This window comes from Nanorana parkeri, unplaced genomic scaffold, assembly GCF_000935625.1.
Source record: "Nanorana parkeri isolate BGI_ZX_2015 unplaced genomic scaffold, ASM93562v1 scaffold186, whole genome shotgun sequence".
In the NCBI taxonomy this organism is placed as follows: Eukaryota; Metazoa; Chordata; class Amphibia; order Anura; family Dicroglossidae; genus Nanorana; species Nanorana parkeri.
Genome location: NW_017306454.1, coordinates 623,566 through 645,111, shown reverse-complemented (window position 1 = coordinate 645,111; position 21,546 = coordinate 623,566). Strand labels below are relative to the sequence as shown.

At 43.2% G+C, this 21,546-nt stretch overlaps 1 protein-coding gene across 1 annotated transcript in view; it reads left to right on the top strand.

Annotated features, from left to right (window-relative positions):
• Window positions 1–18,612, top strand: part of DYRK1A (dual specificity tyrosine phosphorylation regulated kinase 1A) — an 87,137-nt gene extending 68,525 nt beyond the window's left edge. Inside the window, exons 3-12 of the mRNA XM_018555162.1 lie at window positions 1,160–1,359; window positions 2,988–3,080; window positions 3,834–4,022; window positions 7,205–7,352; window positions 10,098–10,384; window positions 11,523–11,669; window positions 13,081–13,221; window positions 14,456–14,762; window positions 15,949–16,073; window positions 17,982–18,612. Of these exons, the coding sequence (XP_018410664.1) occupies window positions 1,160–1,359; window positions 2,988–3,080; window positions 3,834–4,022; window positions 7,205–7,352; window positions 10,098–10,384; window positions 11,523–11,669; window positions 13,081–13,221; window positions 14,456–14,762; window positions 15,949–16,073; window positions 17,982–18,596 (2,252 nt within the window). The 3' untranslated portion in view covers window positions 18,597–18,612. The remainder of the gene's footprint in view (window positions 1–1,159; window positions 1,360–2,987; window positions 3,081–3,833; window positions 4,023–7,204; window positions 7,353–10,097; window positions 10,385–11,522; window positions 11,670–13,080; window positions 13,222–14,455; window positions 14,763–15,948; window positions 16,074–17,981) is intronic.
• Window positions 18,613–21,546: the final 2,934 nt, after the last annotated feature.

Below are 21,546 nucleotides of genomic sequence, written 5' to 3'. Positions count from 1 at the left end.
GTATATGCTGTCATATTTTCCTTTTTTGGGAATTGTAAGCAACATTATGGGGTATACTTGTGGTCTCCCTCTTTATACAGTATTCATTGTACAGCAAAGAACATGTTCACACTTGCCTCCGGTGTCCATATCTGGCTGCGATTTAAAGGCATCAATGGCACCCTGTCTTCCATCTTGTCAGATAAGCAATATACAGTACTGTACAGTAGGGCTGCAGCTAATGATTATTTTCATAGTTACCCGATTGTTTTTTCAGCTAATCGATTGGTTGTATATATATATTAAAAAAATATCTCCCCAACCAACTAATCGGTGATGAGAATAGTTGCCAACTATTCTCCTCGATTTTATTATCGATTTAGGCCCCATTCACACGTATCGACATACCTTTTGCAGCGGCCGGGATAGCGCGACTTTCGGGCGACGATCCAGCGACGGTAGCGCGACCTTCAACGTAGGGCTCCATAGAAAAAAGTAAAATCGCGCAAAATCCGCCGAAAAAAGGGTCCGGTAGCAGCGACGAGAAGCTAAGACAGCTCCGTTGAATATCATTGGCCGGCGACTTCTTGCGATATCGCACGGCAAAAATGTGCGATATCACGGTGGAAATCGCGCGATATATCGCTACGTGTGAATGGGGCCTTAGTCGATTAGTTTTGTCAACCTTACTGTACAGCGTCTACATTTATCATGTGATTTTACATCTGTGCTTGAGTCAGTTTTCTATATTTCTGTTGGAATTCTGATTGCATGTTGACATATTGGGTGTTTTGTTTGGCAGATCCCTTCGTTAACATTCATAGGGTTTACGTAGGGTTAAAAGTATGCACATGGAAATCATCTATAGCAATAACCACCATTCTTTATTTTCCTCGGAAGCATTTGGTTAATTGATGCAATGTTTGACTTGCATGCATGTTTTGGCCATCACAACCATGATGTAAATAACACCCCCTCTGTATATAGTTTCTGTGTCAAGGTTCGTCTACTATTTTAAAGAAAGTGGAGAATGTTGGTTGGTTAAACTTGCCATGAAATTGGCCGGGGTGGGGGAAATTCTGTTGAACATCTGCTTAGCATACAGAGCTTTATAACCGATGGTGTTGTTTTCGGCCTTCTAGTGACATTTATTGTAATGCTCTTTGTTTTCTCTTTACAGGAGGCGAGACTTCAGCATGCAAACCGTCATCTGTGCGGCTTGCACCCTCATTTTCATTCCATGCTGCCGGTCTACAGATGGCTGGACAAATGCCGCACTCTCATCAGCAGTACAGTGACCGGCGTCCACAAAACCTAAATGACCAACAAGTACCTGCCTTACCTTTCAATGACCAGATTCAGCAACCGTTGCCTAACCAGGTGAGATAGCTGTGTGTAAATACATTTCCTGTGCTATAGTGTCTACTCTCCTTCTGTATAAATAATAATACTTATCCTGGTGTGTTTACTTTGTGAATTGAGATTATAGTCTTCTGCCTATGTAGATACTAGGCCCCACACCCTGTCAAGTCGCAGAGTCTCAGCTGCCCACTGAAGTTCTGGTATTAAGGTTAAATGACAGGGTGGGGACATGTTTAACATCAGAATAGTTGAGACTTAGCCCCCCCGTTCACATATGGGTGTATCGTGAACACGCATCCGATGTGCACAACAGTGTGCACAAAGTTTACCCCCCATCATTTTCATCTGGTAATCCTGCCAGTACTGCTGCCCAGGTTGACAACCTAACTCCTCCTTCTGTATTTTTGGAGAAGCAGTATTGTCATGGGACTTAAGAACACCTCCCTCTCCCCTCTTCTCAATAACATGGGGGTAGGTGTCTTATAGTTAACAAGGGGGTGCTCTGTAGTTTGTGGAGGTGAATTGGGCAGGGTGGATAACACTGCCTGAGATTTCAGTGCAGCACAGGAAGTTGCTAGTTGTCTGAATTTCTGGCTACAGGTTTTTTTTTGGGGGGGGGGAGGGGTTTCACTTCTTATGCAAATAAATCAAAACACCTTTAATTTTAGTTATATATTTAACAGCACATAGGAATCAGTTAAGAGAAGTTTGTGTGTTATTGTATACTTCCAGTATTGCTGTTAAACTCTAAACATTTTATGCCCGGTGGTCAGCTTTACTTATACTTGTTTATTATATAATTCATGATATAATATGTTATTTAAATATACTAATTTATGTCACTCTATTATATATTATATTACTTGATCAGTTGTTACTTTATCATTTCATGTCTTCATTGATTGCTCTGCAGAGGTGGAGTTTAATGACATGGTAGTCAAGATTTTTCATCTTTTGTAAAACGCTCTTGGTAACGCATCGTTAGCTCTTATCTGTCTTTGCTTCATTCTGACTTGCATTGCTCTGTCCATAACTCATAGATAGTTGGGTCTCTTAAATCAGAAGCCAGATAACCTTTCGCTGTGTTCTGTGGAAGTGGGAGCAAAATGATACGGGTACAGTGCAGATAGTACGCTGGTCATTATTCAGCTGAGCTGATCTTTAAACCGTTTCCTGTTAGGAAATTCATATTAAAATATTTCTGAAATGTTTCTAATGTTGCTGAAGTATTTGAGTTTTTAGTTAATTTCCATGAGTAAAATGTTATCCTTGCATTATTGTTGATATACGGCACAAATTTCAGCCGATTCAGCAGGAATTTGACCAAAATTCAAACCGTGGGTGGCCCTGCAAGCAACACCAGGATCAAAAAGTCGGCTTGACATAAACTTAGGTGGAGACTTATCGGCCGAATAGCAACAGCATCCAATAAGATGCAGTCACTGGTTCGTAGTGCTAATGCACTCATGCAGCCACGGGCGACTCGGCCGCTATATACAGTAGCGGGCAGTGGAGAATTCTCCAGGAATTAATTTGATTTTCTCTCATTTGACCCATGTGCTGATCACGAGACTATCGAGCTGTGTATGGTAAGCTTAATGCTGATGTGTATTTATATTTAACAAAGCGCTTTTGTCTTTTTGCAGCGACGGATGCCCCAAACTTTTCGTGAACCGACTACAGCACCTTTAAGGAAACTGTCAGTTGACTTGATCAAAACATACAAACATATTAATGAGGTGAGGAAATCTATCACTTTGTGGAGGAAATGCAAAGCCCCCTTTCTGTCACATGAGAGGTTGCCATGTATCTCGTTCATCCTTCCCCCTGGGGCCACAATGTGTTTGCATATTTTCTTTAAAGTCTGATGAGGCAGATTTCTTACCTGATGGTCCCCAGACTGTCCTTTTTAAGGTGTCAAATAATACAGCACATTTATTCACCGCAGAAAGGACTTAATTTAAAGTAGGCTGTAAATGATCAGATGGGAATTGGAGGCATATTAGTTTGTGCGGGGGTCAGAGTTGTGGGACAGTTTTTGGATGAATGGCCTCCATCTGGCTGTGGGTCAGTTGAGTGCAGCTCATGTCTTTGACTGGAGTTCTGGCAAACCTTTCAAGCCGAGCTGCATCATCTTTAGCCATGTCTACATTATTCCAGTCCCCATCTTGCCGATCCAGGGCCAAACACGTTTGCTTTTACAGGTTGTCACGTGTCTCAAGGAGGTATTGTCAGGTCAGCGGGGTCAGAGTGCTCTTAGAATGTTCTATGTGCAACTGGACAGTGTGAAAGGAGAGGCTCAGTGAAGGAGTACAGACCAGAGCTCGGAGACTCTCATCCTCTCACATTTGATCCTGGCCATACTCCCATATTGCCATTCAGCTAAATCGTGAACTGAAGTGCCCAGCAATCAGGTTTAGGAAATAGAATATAAAATGCTCAATATGGTTTTGTCACCAGTCATTCTGATTTTTCTGTATTTTCTCCATCAGGTCTACTATGCAAAAAAGAAACGGCGGCATCAGCAAGGACAAGGGGACGATTCCAGTCACAAGAAGGAGAGAAAGGTATACAATGAAGGCTACGATGACGACAACTACGACTACATCGTTAAGAATGGCGAAAAGTGGATGGATCGCTATGAGATAGATTCCTTAATTGGGAAAGGTTCCTTTGGCCAGGTAACCACCATTCAGGATTCTTTGTGTGTGTATTTTGTTTTAGGTATCTTTAATCTACAAATCTTCCAAAAAGTGATTGTTCATATGTAGGATTCGGTCACCTATTGAAAGAGGACTTTGAAATTGAGATCAGGTGCTTTATGTAAGCGAACAATGAATATGGAATCTACTACTGGCACCGAGGGTAACATGAGTTTAGTGTGATGATTACACTGGCTTCTGGGCCTCTTACAGAATCACCCGCTATAGGGTTTTGTTACTTAGATCTTCCACTGACTGTGATCCAGTTTTTTCTGTCTTGCAGAGGTTCCAGCAACTTGTAACTCTTAAGTGCCTTTCTGCACTTTTTGAAGCTGGCCACACATTCCCCTGCTTCAATGGCTACTTGTGTTATCTATTCTATAGAACCTGCTAGTGGGCAGGTCACTCCAGAGATGTGTAGCTCCGTAGAGAAGTTCTGTATCCAGCTACAGAAGCAATTCAGTAGCCACCCAGAGAAAATAAACACATTTGTAGCGGTTTCAAATCACTGCTTCAAAGTGTGACACGGTCCTTTAAGTTCCCTTTCCTCTCCTGTCATTCTTTGTGCATCTCCTTCCATTCTTTCGTCATTCTTTTTTTTTGGCAAAGAGATCATGTGTAACTGGTTGGTGGGAGAGGTTTCCTGTGCAAGTTCATGCGGCAGGGTGGCAAAACACACCGACACATATAGTGATGGTCATGCTTGAGAACCTACAGCTTTACTGCTTGGTATATCTGGTTCTCCTTTGTCCAGGTCGCGGGATAGTTAGTGGTAGTTGGTCACATTCAACTGGCCTTGTTTTGCAGTGTTAAGGATGTCTTATGGCTTCTCCGGGCCACTTTTTCCAGTTCTAATGATTGTCAATGACATACCCCAGCATTTATATCCACTCGGGTAGCATTTGCATCCTGGCAATTTGTTAGGAGTTCACATCTTCAGCCATTTGAATGGAAGGATTAACACATTAGCAGGCTTCCTGAGGTTATGTGACTTGATCAAGGTGGTTCCACAACTTTCACACCTCTCATCCTGTTCTTAGACAATCGGTATCCACAGATTCCAAGTTGATTAGATTAGGGTTACTTTGCTACCTGTGTGGATATAAATGCTGGGGTATGTTTCTGACCGGTTCTGTTTCTGGCAGAAAAAGTGGCTTGGATAAACTATGAAACATCTTCAAAAGTACAGATCAAGTCCAGTTGAAGATGACTGACTACTACTATCTACTGCTTTGTATGTATTTGTACCGAGGTTACTGCTGACCTATTCTGCACATCTGCTGTTCTCTGTGTGGTGCTTCACCAGTGTCTGGGTCTAGTAAAGACTTTTACTGTTCCTTTAATATTGTATCACTGAAATAAAAAAAATTTGAGACCAATAGCATAATAAAGTGCATCTATTGCTAAAACGTTTTTGTTTTTAAGTTGTTTTTTGTTTCCAGTGAGGTGAATTGCCTTAGTTGTCATTGGAAGATTTCCTCTCACTTCCTGGTTTGGTGACTACTGTATACATTTGATATTTCTATAATTTTCTGGCCCAATGGTCAACTGGACAAATAGAGAGAGTCATTCTCCCCAGTTGGGACACAGAGGGAAATAAAAACCTGATGGGGTGTATCCAAAATGAAAATAAACACAAAAGTTTTAGTTATAGTTACTCTTTATCTTTTACATATATTAATAAAATGTGTTATAATTAATAGTCCTATATCATATTGTTGAAAAATTTGAGTGTAATAAGATTGAGACGACATATACAAATCTAATGAAACAGTGCCCTCTGCAGGCTGAATGGTAAAACTCATTTGTTCCCACTTTTTGGAATAGTTATTTACTTCAACAGACATTCCAGGCGGTCCCCGGGTTACAAACAAGATAGGGACTTTAGGTTTGTACTTAAAGGAGAACTTTTCACTCACCTCATAGTTCTAGCTGACCTGTGACAATGAGACTGTCACTGGTCGGCTCAGTAGATCGGAAAGTAAAAGAACACATACCGGCGTTCGCTCACTTCTCGATCCTGTCACGGCTCTCTGCTGTGACAGGGGAGGGGCTGGATTCCCCCCTCCCCGCTCCGATCCTCCAGCGCTGACTGGCGGAACGGGAGCAGGCGGGTACAGCTGGCTCTGCCTCTAGATAGACAGAACCAACTGTCACTCACACAGCTGGGCGGATCCAGACAGAATTGTCGGGATCCTCTTCAGCTGCGGCGTCTCAGTATACCGCGAGCTGTAGCTCACGGTATACTGAGCTTTGGGGTGACGGGAGGACGCTGGATTGTGTCCTCCCGTTACCCTAAGGAGAACTATGGGGCAAAGCCCTAACCCCATAGTTCTCCTTAAGTTGAATTTGTATGCAAGTCAGAACAGGTACATTTTTTAAGTGTAAGTCCAGCCAAAAAAACATTTTGTAGTTTTGGATAGCTGAGGAAAGGGTCACGGTTCTTTTGCTGTTTGTTCCTGTTGTTCAGAAGATTAAAATATAATTAAAAAATGTTTTTTTTTTTGTCTTTTTAATGTAATTTTTTTTAAACCTTTTTATTTTTTTTGTATTTGAATGCTGGCTATTGCATCTGCCTGCTGTCAATCAGCAGAGGAGGGGCCTGAAGCAGAATGGTCTCTATCAGGTCCCCCCATGCTGATTGACAGCAGACAGTGGGCGGGTACAATAGCCAGCTTGCTATTGGCTATTTTACAATATTCAATAGCAGGCTTGGGTATGGCTCCCAGCCTGCAATGAAGATTAGGCAGAGGAACCGCGGCCGGACCAGGAGACCGGAGGATCGTCCGGAGCGGGGAAGCCGACGGAACGGCTGAAGAGGAAGCCGGCACATCAGCGGAGGTACGTGGGGCATCGGGCGGTATGCAGCGTTCTGTGTCCCCGCTGCCTCCTCCAACACAGGCGCGGAGAGCAGCGGGGATTTGAAAGGACACAGGCCGCTGCAGCCACAGTTCTCCTAAATGTACCGGCGGCTGCCGGTACATTTAGGAGAACTGTGGACCCCGTTCGTAAGTACGGATTGTCCGTAAGTCGGACGTCCGTAACCCGGGGACTGCCTATTGTTTATAACTTTCCTAGATATTTCTGAAGTTCCTAGTATGTTTTGCACTGGTCACCCTAATGGTAGTCGAGGTTATATAACGTGTGTATGCTTTTTTTAGGTTGTAAAGGCATATGATCGTGTGGAGCAGGAGTGGGTGGCAATTAAAATCATAAAGAACAAGAAAGCTTTCCTAAATCAAGCCCAGATTGAAGTACGACTTCTAGAGCTGATGAACAAACATGACACGGAGATGAAATACTATATCGGTAAGGCTGCTATCCTTCAAAACTCTGATGGTCTTTCGTAACTTATGACAGCTTGTTTGGTTTGAAATGCAGAAAGCGCGTGTCAGAACATATTTTAGCCTTTCTCAATTGTCTCAATTTTTCGCCTTTACTGGCGTCTCGTTGCGGTCATCCCTCTTTTCGTTTCATTCTGCCTCTACCTACCAATCTCCTTCTGTTCCATTGTTTTCCTTTTATCCTATTCTTATCTTTGTTCCCTGCCTTGTATGCCCTTATCATCCAGTTCCCTTTTTTTATGTCCCTTTTTTCATTTCTGCATCTTTGTGATCCTTGACACTTCTGTTTCCTTTTAGATTCAAAGTAGTAGTTATTTTTTTTTACCATTTAGTACATGTAAACAATGTAAAGTAAGTTCCATTTATTAATAAGAGTGATTCCTGTTAATACCTTCTTACATTCCCCCCTATCAGAGGTGAAAAAAAGTTTTGACTGGTATTCTACAGATGAATAAGGACACACAGGTTTGTGTCCTACTGTATAAGTGACATTTCTTAAAGCTGAACTTTGGCCTTACCTTTTTTCCCCCACCCTTGTAGCAAGTCCACTCCTTTGTTGAAACTCTCATGTCCCTGCAGACTTGCATCTCCACAATATAACATGTCCCTGCAGACTTGCATCTCCACAATATAACATGTCCCTGCAGACTTGCATCTCCGCAATATAACACGTCCCTGCAGACTTGTTCCTCCACAATATAACACGTCCCTGCAGACTTGTTCCTCCACAATATAACACGTCCCTGCAGACTTGCATCTCCACAATAATATGTCCCTGCAGACTTGCATCTCCACAATATAACATTGTCCCTGCAGACTTGCATCTCCGCAATATAACACGTCCCTGCAGACTTGTTCCTCCACAATATAACACGTCCCTGCAGACTTGTTCCTCCACAATATAACACGTCCCTGCAGACTTGCATCTCCACAATAATAACATGTCCCTGCAGACTTGCATCTCCACAATATAACATTGTCCCTGCAGACTTGCATCTCCACAATACTTGCATCTCCACAATATAACATGTCCCTGCAGACTTGCATCTCCACAATATAACATGTCCCTGCAGACTTGCATCTCCGCAATATAACACGTCCCTGCAGACTTGTTCCTCCACAATATAACACGTCCCTGCAGACTTGTTCCTCCACAATATAACACGTCCCTGCAGACTTGCATCTCCACAATAATATGTCCCTGCAGACTTGCATCTCCACAATATAACATTGTCCCTGCAGACTTGCATCTCCGCAATATAACACGTCCCTGCAGACTTGTTCCTCCACAATATAACACGTCCCTGCAGACTTGTTCCACCACAATATAACACGTCCCTGCAGACTTGCATCTCCACAATATAACACGTCCCTGCAGACTTGCATCTCCACAATATAACATGGTCCCTGCAGACTTGCATCTCCGCAATATAACATTGTCCCTGCAGACTTGCATCTCCGCAATAAAACACGTCCCTGCAGACTTGCATCTCCGCAATATAACATGTCCCTGCAGACTTGCATCTCCGCAATATAACACGTCCCTGCAGACTTGCATCTCCACAATATAACATGTCCCTGCAGACTTGCATCTCCACAATATAACATTGTCCCTGCAGACTTGTTCCTCCACAATATAACATTGTCCCTGCAGACTTGCATCTCCACAATATAACACGTCCCTGCAGACTTGCATCTTCCATGTATCAGGAAGCCGGGCGCCGTGTAATGACAGGGCGCTCGGCTTCCTGATTGGCCAGGAAGCCAGCTTCATGTTTCCTCGTCGCCTCATGACGAGAGAGCATGGAGCCGGCTTCCTGGCCAATCAGGAAGCCGAGCGCCCTGTCATTACATGGCGCCCGGCTTCCATGATTGGCCAGTAAGCCTGCTCCATGCTTTCTTGTCACATAGTGACGAGAAGCTTGGAGACGGCTTCCTTGCTAATCGGCAAGCCGGGTGGCGAGTCTTTACACGCTGCTCGGCTTCCCGGCTAATCGGGGAGCCAGGTGGCGAGTCATTACATGCCGCCTGGCTTCCTGAATGGGACTTCGGGTACTAGGTATTCGGTATCGGCGAGTACCGGGAAAAAAATATCGGTACCGAAATACCGGTATCGGTGCATCCCTATCTAGAACCCATGTACATAGCTTGACTGAACAACTTTGATGGTCATCAATCCCTTTTCCTCCTAATCTGTACTGTTGTTGGCCTGCTTCTCACAGCTATTCGCTTTCTCTTCCATCATTTCATTTCTTTCCAAGTGTTATATGAAAGAACACATTCCTGACATCCCTTTAGATGTGCACACTTCCTGGGTGCTGCCTACTACAGCAGTGCAATCTGCTTATCAGCAAATTGCACATCTAAAATCTGCAGCACCCAGTGGTTAGCAAGGAGGATCATACACGTCTAAAGGGATGCTGGAGATGTATTCTTTCATATACTGCTCGGGCCGGGTGCTGTGATGTTTACAGGACTAGCCTGACCCCTTCCACCAAACTCAGAGCAAAGACCAGCAGACTGACCCAGTATAAGAGGTATTTCTTGAAAACTGATTTGAACGAAACATTTTAATTGCATGTTGATTAGGGGGGTAGTTGGAACAAGGGGGGGTATTATATGTGTACATCACATTTCAGGTTTATAATGTTTTCCCATGCCACATGATGCATCAAGTCCAGCACAGTAAAATTAACTTTTCTTTTTCCAGTGCATTTAAAGCGCCATTTTATGTTCAGAAACCACCTCTGCCTCGTGTTTGAAATGCTCTCCTACAACCTGTACGACTTGCTACGCAACACCAACTTTCGTGGTGTTTCTCTCAACCTGACACGAAAGTTTGCACAGCAGATGTGCACTGCACTGCTATTCCTGGCAACTCCAGAACTGAGTATCATTCACTGTGACCTAAAGCCTGAAAATATCCTGCTTTGTAATCCCAAGCGAAGCGCCATTAAGATTGTCGACTTTGGAAGCTCCTGCCAACTAGGGCAAAGGGTAAGCGAGTGCTTGTTGTTATTTATATGCTGCCTGCTGCTGCTTGAAATGCATCTCATAGTTTTGAATAGAGTAGGGAAGGGTTAGAGCCCATTGTCACAGAGATTAATAATGATTGGAAATCCAAAATGTTAGCAACTCTTGTTCTTTTAAATTAATATATATTTTTTTAATTTCTAGTAATATGATATCTTATAGGGTTATATTTATATCTCAATCAATGATGTTCTGCTTGTGTTAAAGACAGATTTAGTCCATTGTTTTAAACATGACCCAAACATTTATATTTACCACTACCAGAGAACTATAGGCTGTGTTTTTCCCGATAGTTCTCTTAAGGGTCACGGGGGAACATATACTAACCTCCTCCCGTGACCCAAAGCTCAGTATATCGCGAGCTACAGCTCGCGGTATACTGAGACCGCCGCAGCCGGGAGAGATCTCGACAATGCTGTCGAGAGCCACCCAGCTGCTTGAGTGAGAGCTGGCTCTACCTATCTAGAGGCAGAGCCAGCTGTGCTTACCCACTCCCTCGTCCGTTCCTCCACTCGGCGCTGGAGGATCGGAGCGGGGAGGGCGGGAATACCGGCGGGGAGCCAAGAGTGATAGTCACCCCTCTCTGCAGGGAGACGATCGGGAAGTGAGCGAGCGACGGTATGCATTCGCTCACTTCCCGATCTTTTGAGCCGACATGTGACCGTTTTATAGTCACAGGTCGGCTTGAACTATGAGGTTGAGTGATTTTCACTCACCTCATAGTTCTCCTTTAAGTATACAGTGCAGGGTTCACATAGTATTCGCCCACAACCCACCGCCAGGAGCGGGCCGGGTTAAGGACCCTTACGGGCCGGATGTGGCCCGCGGGCCGTAGTTTGAAGACCCCTGTTATAAGTGGTCAGCAGTGGATGGTACTGGGGGCGCATACTACGTTTTACCATTTTTTAATTCCCCCGAATTTTAAAACTAAAGAAAAAAAATGTAATGCCCCGTTTACACTGCCTTGTGCAGCATATTGTTTTTTCTCTAGCATTACAGGAGCTCTGAATGTAAAGTGTGCAGCAAACAGGTAGTTAGAAGCGTGTGTCTGTATTGTTGTGGAAAGTCTAATCTATAAACTGAATCCTTTCTTTATCCACAGATATACCAATATATTCAGTCTCGCTTCTATCGGTCTCCAGAGGTTTTACTGGGAATGCCTTATGACCTTGCGATTGACATGTGGTCCCTTGGGTGCATTTTAGTAGAAATGCATACTGGAGAGCCCCTCTTTAGTGGAGCCAATGAAGTAAGAGCAAAATTATTACTAAGCAGTCAGTCTGCATCAAGGGTCTTCTTTTCAAGAGTGATGTACAGGGGAAATGTTATATTGATCAATGGGTCGGGTCTGTGGATAGTTTTCCAGTCTGTTATGAGCTGCTGTTTTAACAAAACCTACAAGTACTGCCTTTGGGAAGGCTTGTCACAAGGTTTTGGGAATTTCTGCACATTCAGTAAAAGGAGCATTAGTGAGGCTGGGTACTTGTTGGACGAGAAGATTTGGCTTACAGACTGTGTTACAATTAATCCTAAAGGTGTAGTTGAGGTCTGGGCCCCCTTGTAGGTCAGTATACCGCGAGCAACAGTTCGCGGTATACTGAGCCTAGGGTGACGGGAGGATGCTAGTTTGTGTCCTCCCGTTACCCTAAGGAGAACTATGGGGGAAGGCCTTAACCCCATAGTTCTCCTTTAAGCTTTTGTTTTTTTACATCATGTCTTTATGGACCAAGCTTTTTGCACATGGGCAGAGTTATGCCAAAACCAGTGGCATCTTATTTAGATGACTCCTCAAAAGCTTCCCTGGGTGTTGCATCAAGCATGTTTAGGTTGGCATTCCCATGACTGGCCCAAAACATACTAGTGGGAATATAAATCCCAAGTGGCCTGGATTTAAAATTCTCCAGGGAGAGCTAGAGTGCCTACACACACATTGATTGCACAGCACAAGGCAGCAATTTCCATGAGGATATGAAGAGGAAAGCTAACAAATGTAAGTTCCTGTTTTCATATACATCAGCTGCATATGACTGCTTCATGTGCACTCGGTGTACAGGTGAAACTCGAATAATTAGAATATCGTGCAAAGTTAATTTATTTCACTAATGCAACTTAAAAGGTGAAACTAATATATGAGATAGACTCATTACATGCAAAGCAAGATAGTTCAAGCCGTGATTTGTCATCATTGTGATGATTATGGCTTACAGTTCATGAAAACCCCAAGAACCCCAAATCCACAATCTCAGAAAAGTAGATTATTACATACAATCAATAAAACAAGGATTGTACATAGAACAATATCGGACCTCTGAAAAGTACAAGCATGCATATGTACTCAGTACTTGGTTTGGGCCCCTTTTGCAGCACTTACTGCAATTACTTTTGCACGATATTCTAATTATTCGAGTTTCACCTGTACATTGCTGGCATATGATTTTTTAAAAGTACCTCTGCAAAGGTGGAAATGGGCTTTAAAGTGCTCTTGGGGAGCCCCGATATTCAGTGTGTCCTTTTATGTAAACAGCAGCTAACGTTCCTGTAGGTGAATTTAGCCCCACTCTTCTTTTTACTATTGGTCCTTACATGTGATGGTGAGTGCCTTGTAGACTTAACTTGTTCATACAGTTTTAAATGATTCATTGTTGTGAATTTCATAACAGGTCGACCAGATGAATAAAATAGTGGAAGTTTTGGGAATCCCACCTGCTCACATTCTCGACCAAGCACCAAAAGCCAGGAAGTTCTTTGAGAAGACGCCAGATGGCACTTGGAACTTAAAGAAGACCAAAGACGGGAAAAAGGTACAGCAATCCAGTCCTTGTGACATTAATTGTTCACATGTGTTATCTACGAACTTTGAATGTTGTTAGAAGTTGTTGAGAAAGAAAGTCCTGTGTACAGCAGTTCCTGTGTGTGCCAGAAAGTGTAATCCACTTCTTGTACAGTGCAAGGGAAGCTATAAAGTGCATTCTCATCGTGGGCAGTGTCTCTTCTGAAACATTAACCATTGATGATGTAGTGACTAGGGATGCACCGATACCGAGTATTTGGGCAAGAACTCGTGCTCCGATACCTTTCCCGATACTGGAACTTCCGGTCAGAGGGAGATTTCCTCTGACCAGCAGTGCCGCGAGGGAACATGGAGCCGGGAAGCTGGCTCCATGCTGTTTGGCCGGCTTGATGCTGATTGACCGGGAAGCCAGCTTCCCAACCAATCAGTGTCGAGCCGGGCAAACAAATCTGATAATATGGCGACACAACTCCCACACTGCAGACAAATCATTCCCCTCACATAGATCCTTAGCAGCAGTCATTACCGTACCAGTCCCTCAGCCAGCTGGGCAGATCCGGGAGAGCTTGGAGAGCATTGTCTGCCCAGCTGGCCGAGGGACTGGTACGGTAATGGCTACTGCTAAGGATCTATGTTAGGGGAATGAGGTGTCTGCAGGGTGGGAGTCGTGTCACCATATTGTCAGATCTGTTTGGCAGGCCTCGATGTCGATTGGCTGGTGGGTAATGGCACGCCGCCTGTTTCCCCGGGAAGCCGGCTCTATGCTAGGCATCGGTACTCTGTATCGGCGAGTACCGAAATATAAATATCGGAACTCGTACTCGATACCGAAAAAACGGTATCGGTGCATCCCTAGTAGTGACATTGGCAGTACAGACAGACCAGTGAAATATCTAATCCACACGGTTTTATATTTCAGCAAGAGAGCAATCAGGGTTTGGATGAGGCTAGTGTAGTCAGCCATGCCACTCAATAATACAGTGGAGCAATCCCCAACTTTAGGCATTGTCAGAGATTTTAGTGCCAGCCAATTATATTACTGAAGAGGGGAGTGACATAGACACGCTGCCACAGATCCTTCTCTGTGGTGGGCAGTAGCAGTACAGAGGGGCTTTTAATGTTATTGCTGGCAGGCATCCACGTTCACTCATAGACATGAGGTCATTACTTGATGCAGCTGGTGGGTGGGTCCATGGGCTTCTTTGGACTTGATTTACTGATACTGTGATCTGTTTCCTTCATAGGAGTACAAACCACCAGGAACACGGAAACTTCATAACATACTTGGAGTGGAAACTGGAGGTCCGGGAGGTCGGCGGGCAGGGGAATCGGGTCACACTGTAGCGGACTACTTGAAGTTTAAAGACCTCATTTTAAGGATGCTAGATTATGATCCCAAAACGCGGATCCAGCCGTACTATGCTCTCCAACATAGTTTCTTCAAGAAAACTGCTGACGAAGGTACAAATACAAGTAACAGTGTATCTACAAGTCCAGCTATGGAGCAGTCTCAATCATCGGGAACCACCTCAAGCACATCCTCTAGCTCAGGTATGATGGGCAGTGTTCCGCAGAGCTGTCAGTCTTTGTTATAGCAAAACATCAGTGTTGAATGAAGCATTGTTTTACGGTTTAACTATCTGGTGAAGATACTGACCATGGTCAAAGCAGGGTCAACCTGCACACCCATACTTATGGTATGCACTCTGATAAAAATGTTTGTGTTCTTTTTTTTTTTTTAGTGCTTAGTGCATGCCTGAACAGAGTGAAGTAAGAGCTTGCAGTTGCCTAGTTGTCCAAAATTAAAGGTTTGCAAGCAAATATATAAAAGTACTCTTTAGACTTGCAGTGGGAGTGCATGTTGAGGAAGTTGTTAAGAGGAAAACTTCCAGATTAGATGGAATTTGGGGTTGGTATTAGGGATGCACCGAAATTTCGGTCGCCAAAACACATCGGCCTGAAATGGCACTGTTGTTTTTCTCCTCCTCCTTGCTGAGTGCTGCTCTGTGTCCCCTCCAAGGAGAGAAACGTTCGGCCTCCTGTGACAGATCAGGCTGGATAGCAGTGTTGGGGCGGAGACGCCTGTCACAGGAGGCCGAGCCGGCGTTGAGGGGGAGGAGTCAGCTGTCAAAATAGACAGAGTTCTCGTTCCCACACCACCCACTCAGCCTCCTGTGACAGCTGTCGGGAAGGAGAGCGGGTACAAGCAGTCGGTGATCGCTGAGTGTTTGTACAAATTTGAGGACAGAGTATGGTTATTATATCCTCCATTATGAATGAATGGGAAGTGATCTACATCTCCTCCTGTTCATTCATGATTGTGGTTATAGTAAACATACTCTGTCCTCATGTTATAAATGAACAGAAATACTCAGTATAGAGGATTCCTGTTCATCTTTTACAGGGGCTGCAGAAAAAGAGAGTGAGGACTCTGTGTCCTTAATCTCTTTCTCTATTTTAAAAGGTGAAATATCAGGGGGTCTGTTTTATACCTCTTAAATTTCCTTAAAGCCCCGACCAGCAAAATTAAAAAAAATAAAATATCTATTACAAAAATAAACCTGACAATTGTTTTATTTTCAGTTTCAAAATTTCATTTCACTGCACGTCTAGTTGGTATCACAAATGTGGTGACGCTGTCTAGTTGTCCATATAGCAGACAGGAGACATTGGCAAACAATCTGTAACGTTGTAGGCTCTTAAAATTGTCCTCTTCCGTTTACTTCTTACCTATTAGGTGGCTCATCTGGGACAAGTAATAGTGGAAGAGCAAGGTCTGATCCAACCCATCAACACAGACACAGTGGAGGACACTTTACTGCTGCTGTTCAAGCTATGGACTGTGAGACACACAGTCCTCAGGTAAGCTGCTATCATTGTCTGACATTAAATAAAGAACCTACATGTCAGCAAGGGAGCCATGTATGGGATTTTATGGCTAAATATTGGATAAATAGAAAATGTAAGATCGCCCATCTAATGGCTTGTGTTTGAAATGGTTCTCGACTACCTTTCATGGGAAAGGTTTTTTCTTTTCTTTTCTTGTTACAAGTTTAATTAATGTAACATTTAATGTAATGTACTTCCTTGCACTTATGTTGCAAATCAGGCTGGACTTTCTGAAAAGAAAGCTTAGCACTCTCTGCATTCCTGTTGGCAGCCTTTGTAAAATGACTAATCCCGATGGTCCTCTCTCTGCTAGAGAAGTGGGAGATGGTCCCTCTAAAGGGGCGTGGGGGGGGGGAGGTAGAAGTGTTCCTCTAATCTCTGCTGCCAGCTGTGACTATGGAGTGGGCAGAGTTACCACCATAGGCTGCCCACTCCCGTCCTGCCTAGGACTACAAAACACCTCTCCATACCATAAGTTCTGTGTTCTGTAGCCTGCACAAGAGAACTGTGCAGGACTATTAATACTGCTTGTGGTTTTTATTGCAGCCCAAGCAGAGTGCATTGAACGTTAGAGCTCAGTGTATTTCTGGCAGGATCTACGGGTATTTTTCTGTACCTGCAGTGTTTTAAAGACAAAAAATGGGAAAATGTACATGTACTGGAAAGACATATTGAATGCTTGACAGTTTAATATCTCAAATTTGTATCGGAAAGTTTGCATTATAACCAAGATAAATTTGCACTACCCCCCTTATACTGCCACTATGGCCCTGGAGCTCAAGCACAGATATCTTGCAGCTGAACTGATTTTTTTTGTCTACCTCTTCAGCATTTGATAAAAATTAAAATACCGGTTTTATTTGGTTTGCCCTTAAAGTAGAACTGTGGCCAGGCTATAGGCATTCAAATATTTACATTCGTACACTGTACGTCGTCAGTCACGAAGGGGTTAAGCACTAAATTAAGCTTTAAAACAAGCCCTCACTGACCTCTGCAGCTGCGGGCACTATGGAGTAGTTCAATTATACAAAAATTAGCAGTAGTGTCATCCAAGTCTTAAAGCGGACCTTTACACTCAAAAATCAAATTCTACCAATGCATCCCTCTATGTATGATGATTAATAATAACATAGACATGTCAGGTGTAAAATGCTGCGATTGTGAAATACTTACACTTGCAGAGCATTCACTTCCTGCTTTGAAAAGGTCAAATGACTTCAGTTTCCCAACGCAATGCACACTGGGATTGCCTTGTCATCAGCAGAGCATTGCTGGGTAATCTCATGAGTTGGTTGTGGTCACATGTCCTATTCACATGTGCCAGATTTTCAGGAAGTAAAGGGAGATCTAGTAATCTGCCCTTAGTAGACATGGCCACTGCCAGAAGAATGGGGAAGAAAAGAGAAATAAGGAATGCAAAGAATACAAAGCCGGCAATTATCTAGAAGTGTGTGTTTGTAGATTGTCATTACTAAACATCTCTATAGGTGTGTCTGTGTTATTTGAAAGATCTGGGTAAAGGTCCGCTTTATCACTCTGCTCTCTTCCTGAGCACCTGCCGTCTGTTTCCTTTATCCCAAAGTGGGAGGAGGGCTAGTATTCTGTTTTTATTGCCATTGATAGCAACATCTAGGGCTTAATATTTTATATGTCCCCAGTGGACAAAATCTAAAAACTCAGGATGCAAAACCACTTGCCAACTAGATCTCGTAAAAGGTTTTTGATTTATGTGGCGTTCTCCTTCCACCAGGCTCTGCTTCTCCTTTAACACGCTTTGCACTGCATTAGGGCTCAATTGTATACCAGAAAAAGTGTTTGGTGTAAAAAGCAGTATTATTTGTTTTATTTGCTTTATGAGAATGAATGTTTTCCTCATTACAGGTTCGACAACCGTTTCCTCCACCCGTGGGTTGGACTGTCACTGAAGCCCCCACACAGGTCACCATTGAAACCCACCCAGTCCAAGAGACGACATTTCACGTTCCCCCTTCACAAAACGTATCGCATCATCATGGGAATAGTTCTCACCACCTTCATCACCACCATCACCACCACCACCATGGACAGCAATCGCTGGGTAGCCGGACGAGGCCCAGGGTCTACAACTCGCCATCCAACAGCTCCTCCACCCAAGATTCTATGGAGGTCGGTCATAGCCACCACTCCATGACATCCTTGTCTTCCTCAACTACTTCTTCCTCGACCTCTTCTTCGTCTACTGGCAACCAAGGCAACCAGGCCTACCAAAACCGCCCCATGGCTGCTAACACCTTGGACTTCGGACAGAATGGAACTATGGACGTTAATTTAACAGTCTATTCAAATCCTCGCCAAGAGACTGGCATCACCAGCCATCCGACGTTCCCATATTCTACAAACACGGGCCCTGCCCACTATGTAACTGAGGGACATCTGACAATGAGGCAAGGCATTGATAGAGAAGAATCTCCCATGACAGGAGTTTGTGTTCAGCAAAGTCCTGTTGCAAGCTCGTGACTAAGTTCAGTTTAGGGTTTTGTTTCTTGTGTGTTTTTTTTTTTTCTCTCTTTATTTTGACCTATTTTTATTTTTTCTTTATTTTTAAGAAGTGGTGTTTTTTTTTTGGGGCGTTTTTTTTTGTTTTCCAAAAAAAAACGAAAACAAGAAAAAAAAAACAAACAAACAAAAAAAAACAAAGTGCAAAAGCTGCTCTGATCAGAAGGAGATAAACACACTTAACCGCTACAACAGGGAAAAGCTGACTATTTTTTTAAACTTGAAATGATTGCAAAGGGACAATGAAGTTGAAACTATTTTTATTTTTTTAAAGAGCTGTATCCAAACCCAATTTTATTGGATGGCTCCGAGGCTATCGCCTCTCCTTTTGCTTCCCCGCCCCCCTCCCATTCCTTTCCCCCAATCCCAGCTCCCCCCATTCCCATTTAACTCTGTACACTCTTATCGCAATTATTTTATAACAATTAAAAGAAAAGAAAAAAAAATTATATATGTATTTGTACATACATATATATATTTATATATTTTAATCATAGTAAGTTATACTGAACATAGTCAGTTGCCAACGTGAAAAAAAAAGCAACATTATTAGAGAATGCACCCCTTTTTAGTCCTTTTTGGGGCTTTAAAAAAAAAATGGGCGCAGAAAATGCAGTACTGTATAAAGGAGGGACCTTCGACAACCCATAAGTAAAGGGACGGTTAAATTGTGTCACACTGTACAAGTCACCATGCAGAATTGGCGGTCAATCAGTGTCTCCTGGTGTCAACCTGGGAAGAAAAAAAAGCAGCAATTTTAAATGAGGAATTTGTGGGTCTTGCCAGTTTTAAAGACCAGTCAGCTCGAACTGTAAAAACCATCCTGTCTCGTTTTTTTTAAGGTGCACTGAGAAGCAATCAAGCGGTCAGTTTTTGGCCAGTACCCGGGTAAGGTCTGAGAAGTCGGTCTTTGGGAGAACCTTTGGCCTTATGGATTTTGGACTCTGAGTCAGAAGAGCCTGCCGTTTCAGATGCAATCACTTTTGGACATGTTTTTGCAGACAGTCCTTAATGCTGAAAAAAAAAAATATAAAAAAAAAACCAGAATGGGGATAATTCAAGCGGCCTTTCTTTAAAAAAAACAAAACAAAAAAAAAAAAGACTTTCGTGACCCACTAATTGTAGAGTTTTCCAAGGTCACTTTGCGTGTGTCATAAAGCTGACTTCCTTAATGGTTGAAGGTCACAGAAGTAGTGGTTTGCGTTTTTGATGGTAATAACTACACCTGTGTCCCTTCTTGGTTTTATTTTATTTTTATTTTTTTTAATCCCCGTTTTATTTTTAAATACTTTTGGATTCTTTTGTTTTTCTCTCGGCATGTGTGTTCTCTCCACCATCACTTCTGCACAAAGATGTCTCTGTTCATTTTGAACGTTAAGGACAGAAATAACAAAAGAAAAAAAAAATTGCAGAATTTTTATGTGACTGCTTTTATTTTTTATTTTATTTTTTTGCCTCACAATTATGCTGTGAATTATACAATTTTTTTTTATTTTTTTTGGGATAATTTATTGTACCAAAGCTGTTTTTATAGCACATAGATGTCTGTAACCAATAATGTAGCAGTACTGCACAAGGTGTAACTAGAACTTTTTTTATATATATATATACATATCACTTGGCAGTTATGGCTGTATTATAGCTTAATCAAAACTGGAGCAGATGTTTAAAAATATTAGCGAAATAATTTCAAGTAACTTTTTTTTTTTAGTCCTGAACATGAAAATATGACATCATAATAGCAACCGCACAAATCATTTTAAACATTAGAGTAATTTAGAGGTATTCTAAGGTTTATGTGAGACATATGTCAGGACAGGACGATTCTCAGGAGCCATATTGTCAGTGCATTTAAAAAAAAAAACCTGGCACCTCAATTTTCTGAGCCCTTTCGGTTACCTGAAGTTGGTGTAAGCTGTGGTTACTTGTGGCTAAGTTACAGGCTCTGTACTCATTACTGTAATACAGTCGTGCATCAAAGAACCCTGGAGAGTCAGACTGCCGCTCTCGCACACAAGTGGCAGCCAATGTCTCCAGCAGTCTGACACGCCCCTCCGCACCAATCAACAGTGGTCTTGCTTCCTGAGCAGCACATTTTGATTGGAGCAGTTTACGGGGGGCGATGTTGAACGGCTGGAGGCCCGGGTTCCTGTTTGTGAAGACAGCGGTCTGAGAGGCTGCTCCGCACCCTGCTCCAATCAACGGTGGTCTTGCTCCGTCAGCAGCACCCTTTGATTGGAACAGTTTACATGGCGGCGTTGTTGAACGGCTGGAGGCCCGGGTTGCTGTTTGGGAAGACAGCGGTCTGACTCTCCGGCGTGCTGCTAGCACAGCATCATTTTAACCCTTGCTTCAGCACCTAGTATGTCAAAATACACAGAGAAAAGAATATGTATTCCTTTGTATGCATTCTGACACGCCCCTCCACACCCTGCTCCAATCAACAGTGGTCTTGCTCCCTCGGTAGCACGTTTCGATTGGAGCAGTTTACAGGGTGCGATGTTGAACGGCTGGAGGCCCGGGTTGCTGTTTGAGAAGACCGCGGTCTGACTGTCCGGCGTGCTGCTAGCACAGCATCATTTTAACCCTTGCTCCAGCACCTAGTATGTCAAAATACACAAAAGAATATGTATTCATTTGTATGCAGTCTGACTTTATGACATTATACATATGTTACATATGTTCCGTTGGGCTGGCTGCTAACGTTCACTGACTGGCTCCTGCAGTTTAAATAAATGTGTCCTCCCATGCTGTAAGTGGCAAAATAGCTTCTGCTTTACACTATTTCCTGTATATTGGCAAGACGGGAAACCATGAGCAAATGGAAATTCGTGCATTCCTGTTGTGTCCAAATCTGGACATTAAAGTGTATGTCCAAGCATTGCCCACGTCTACCCCCCCAAACCTTCCA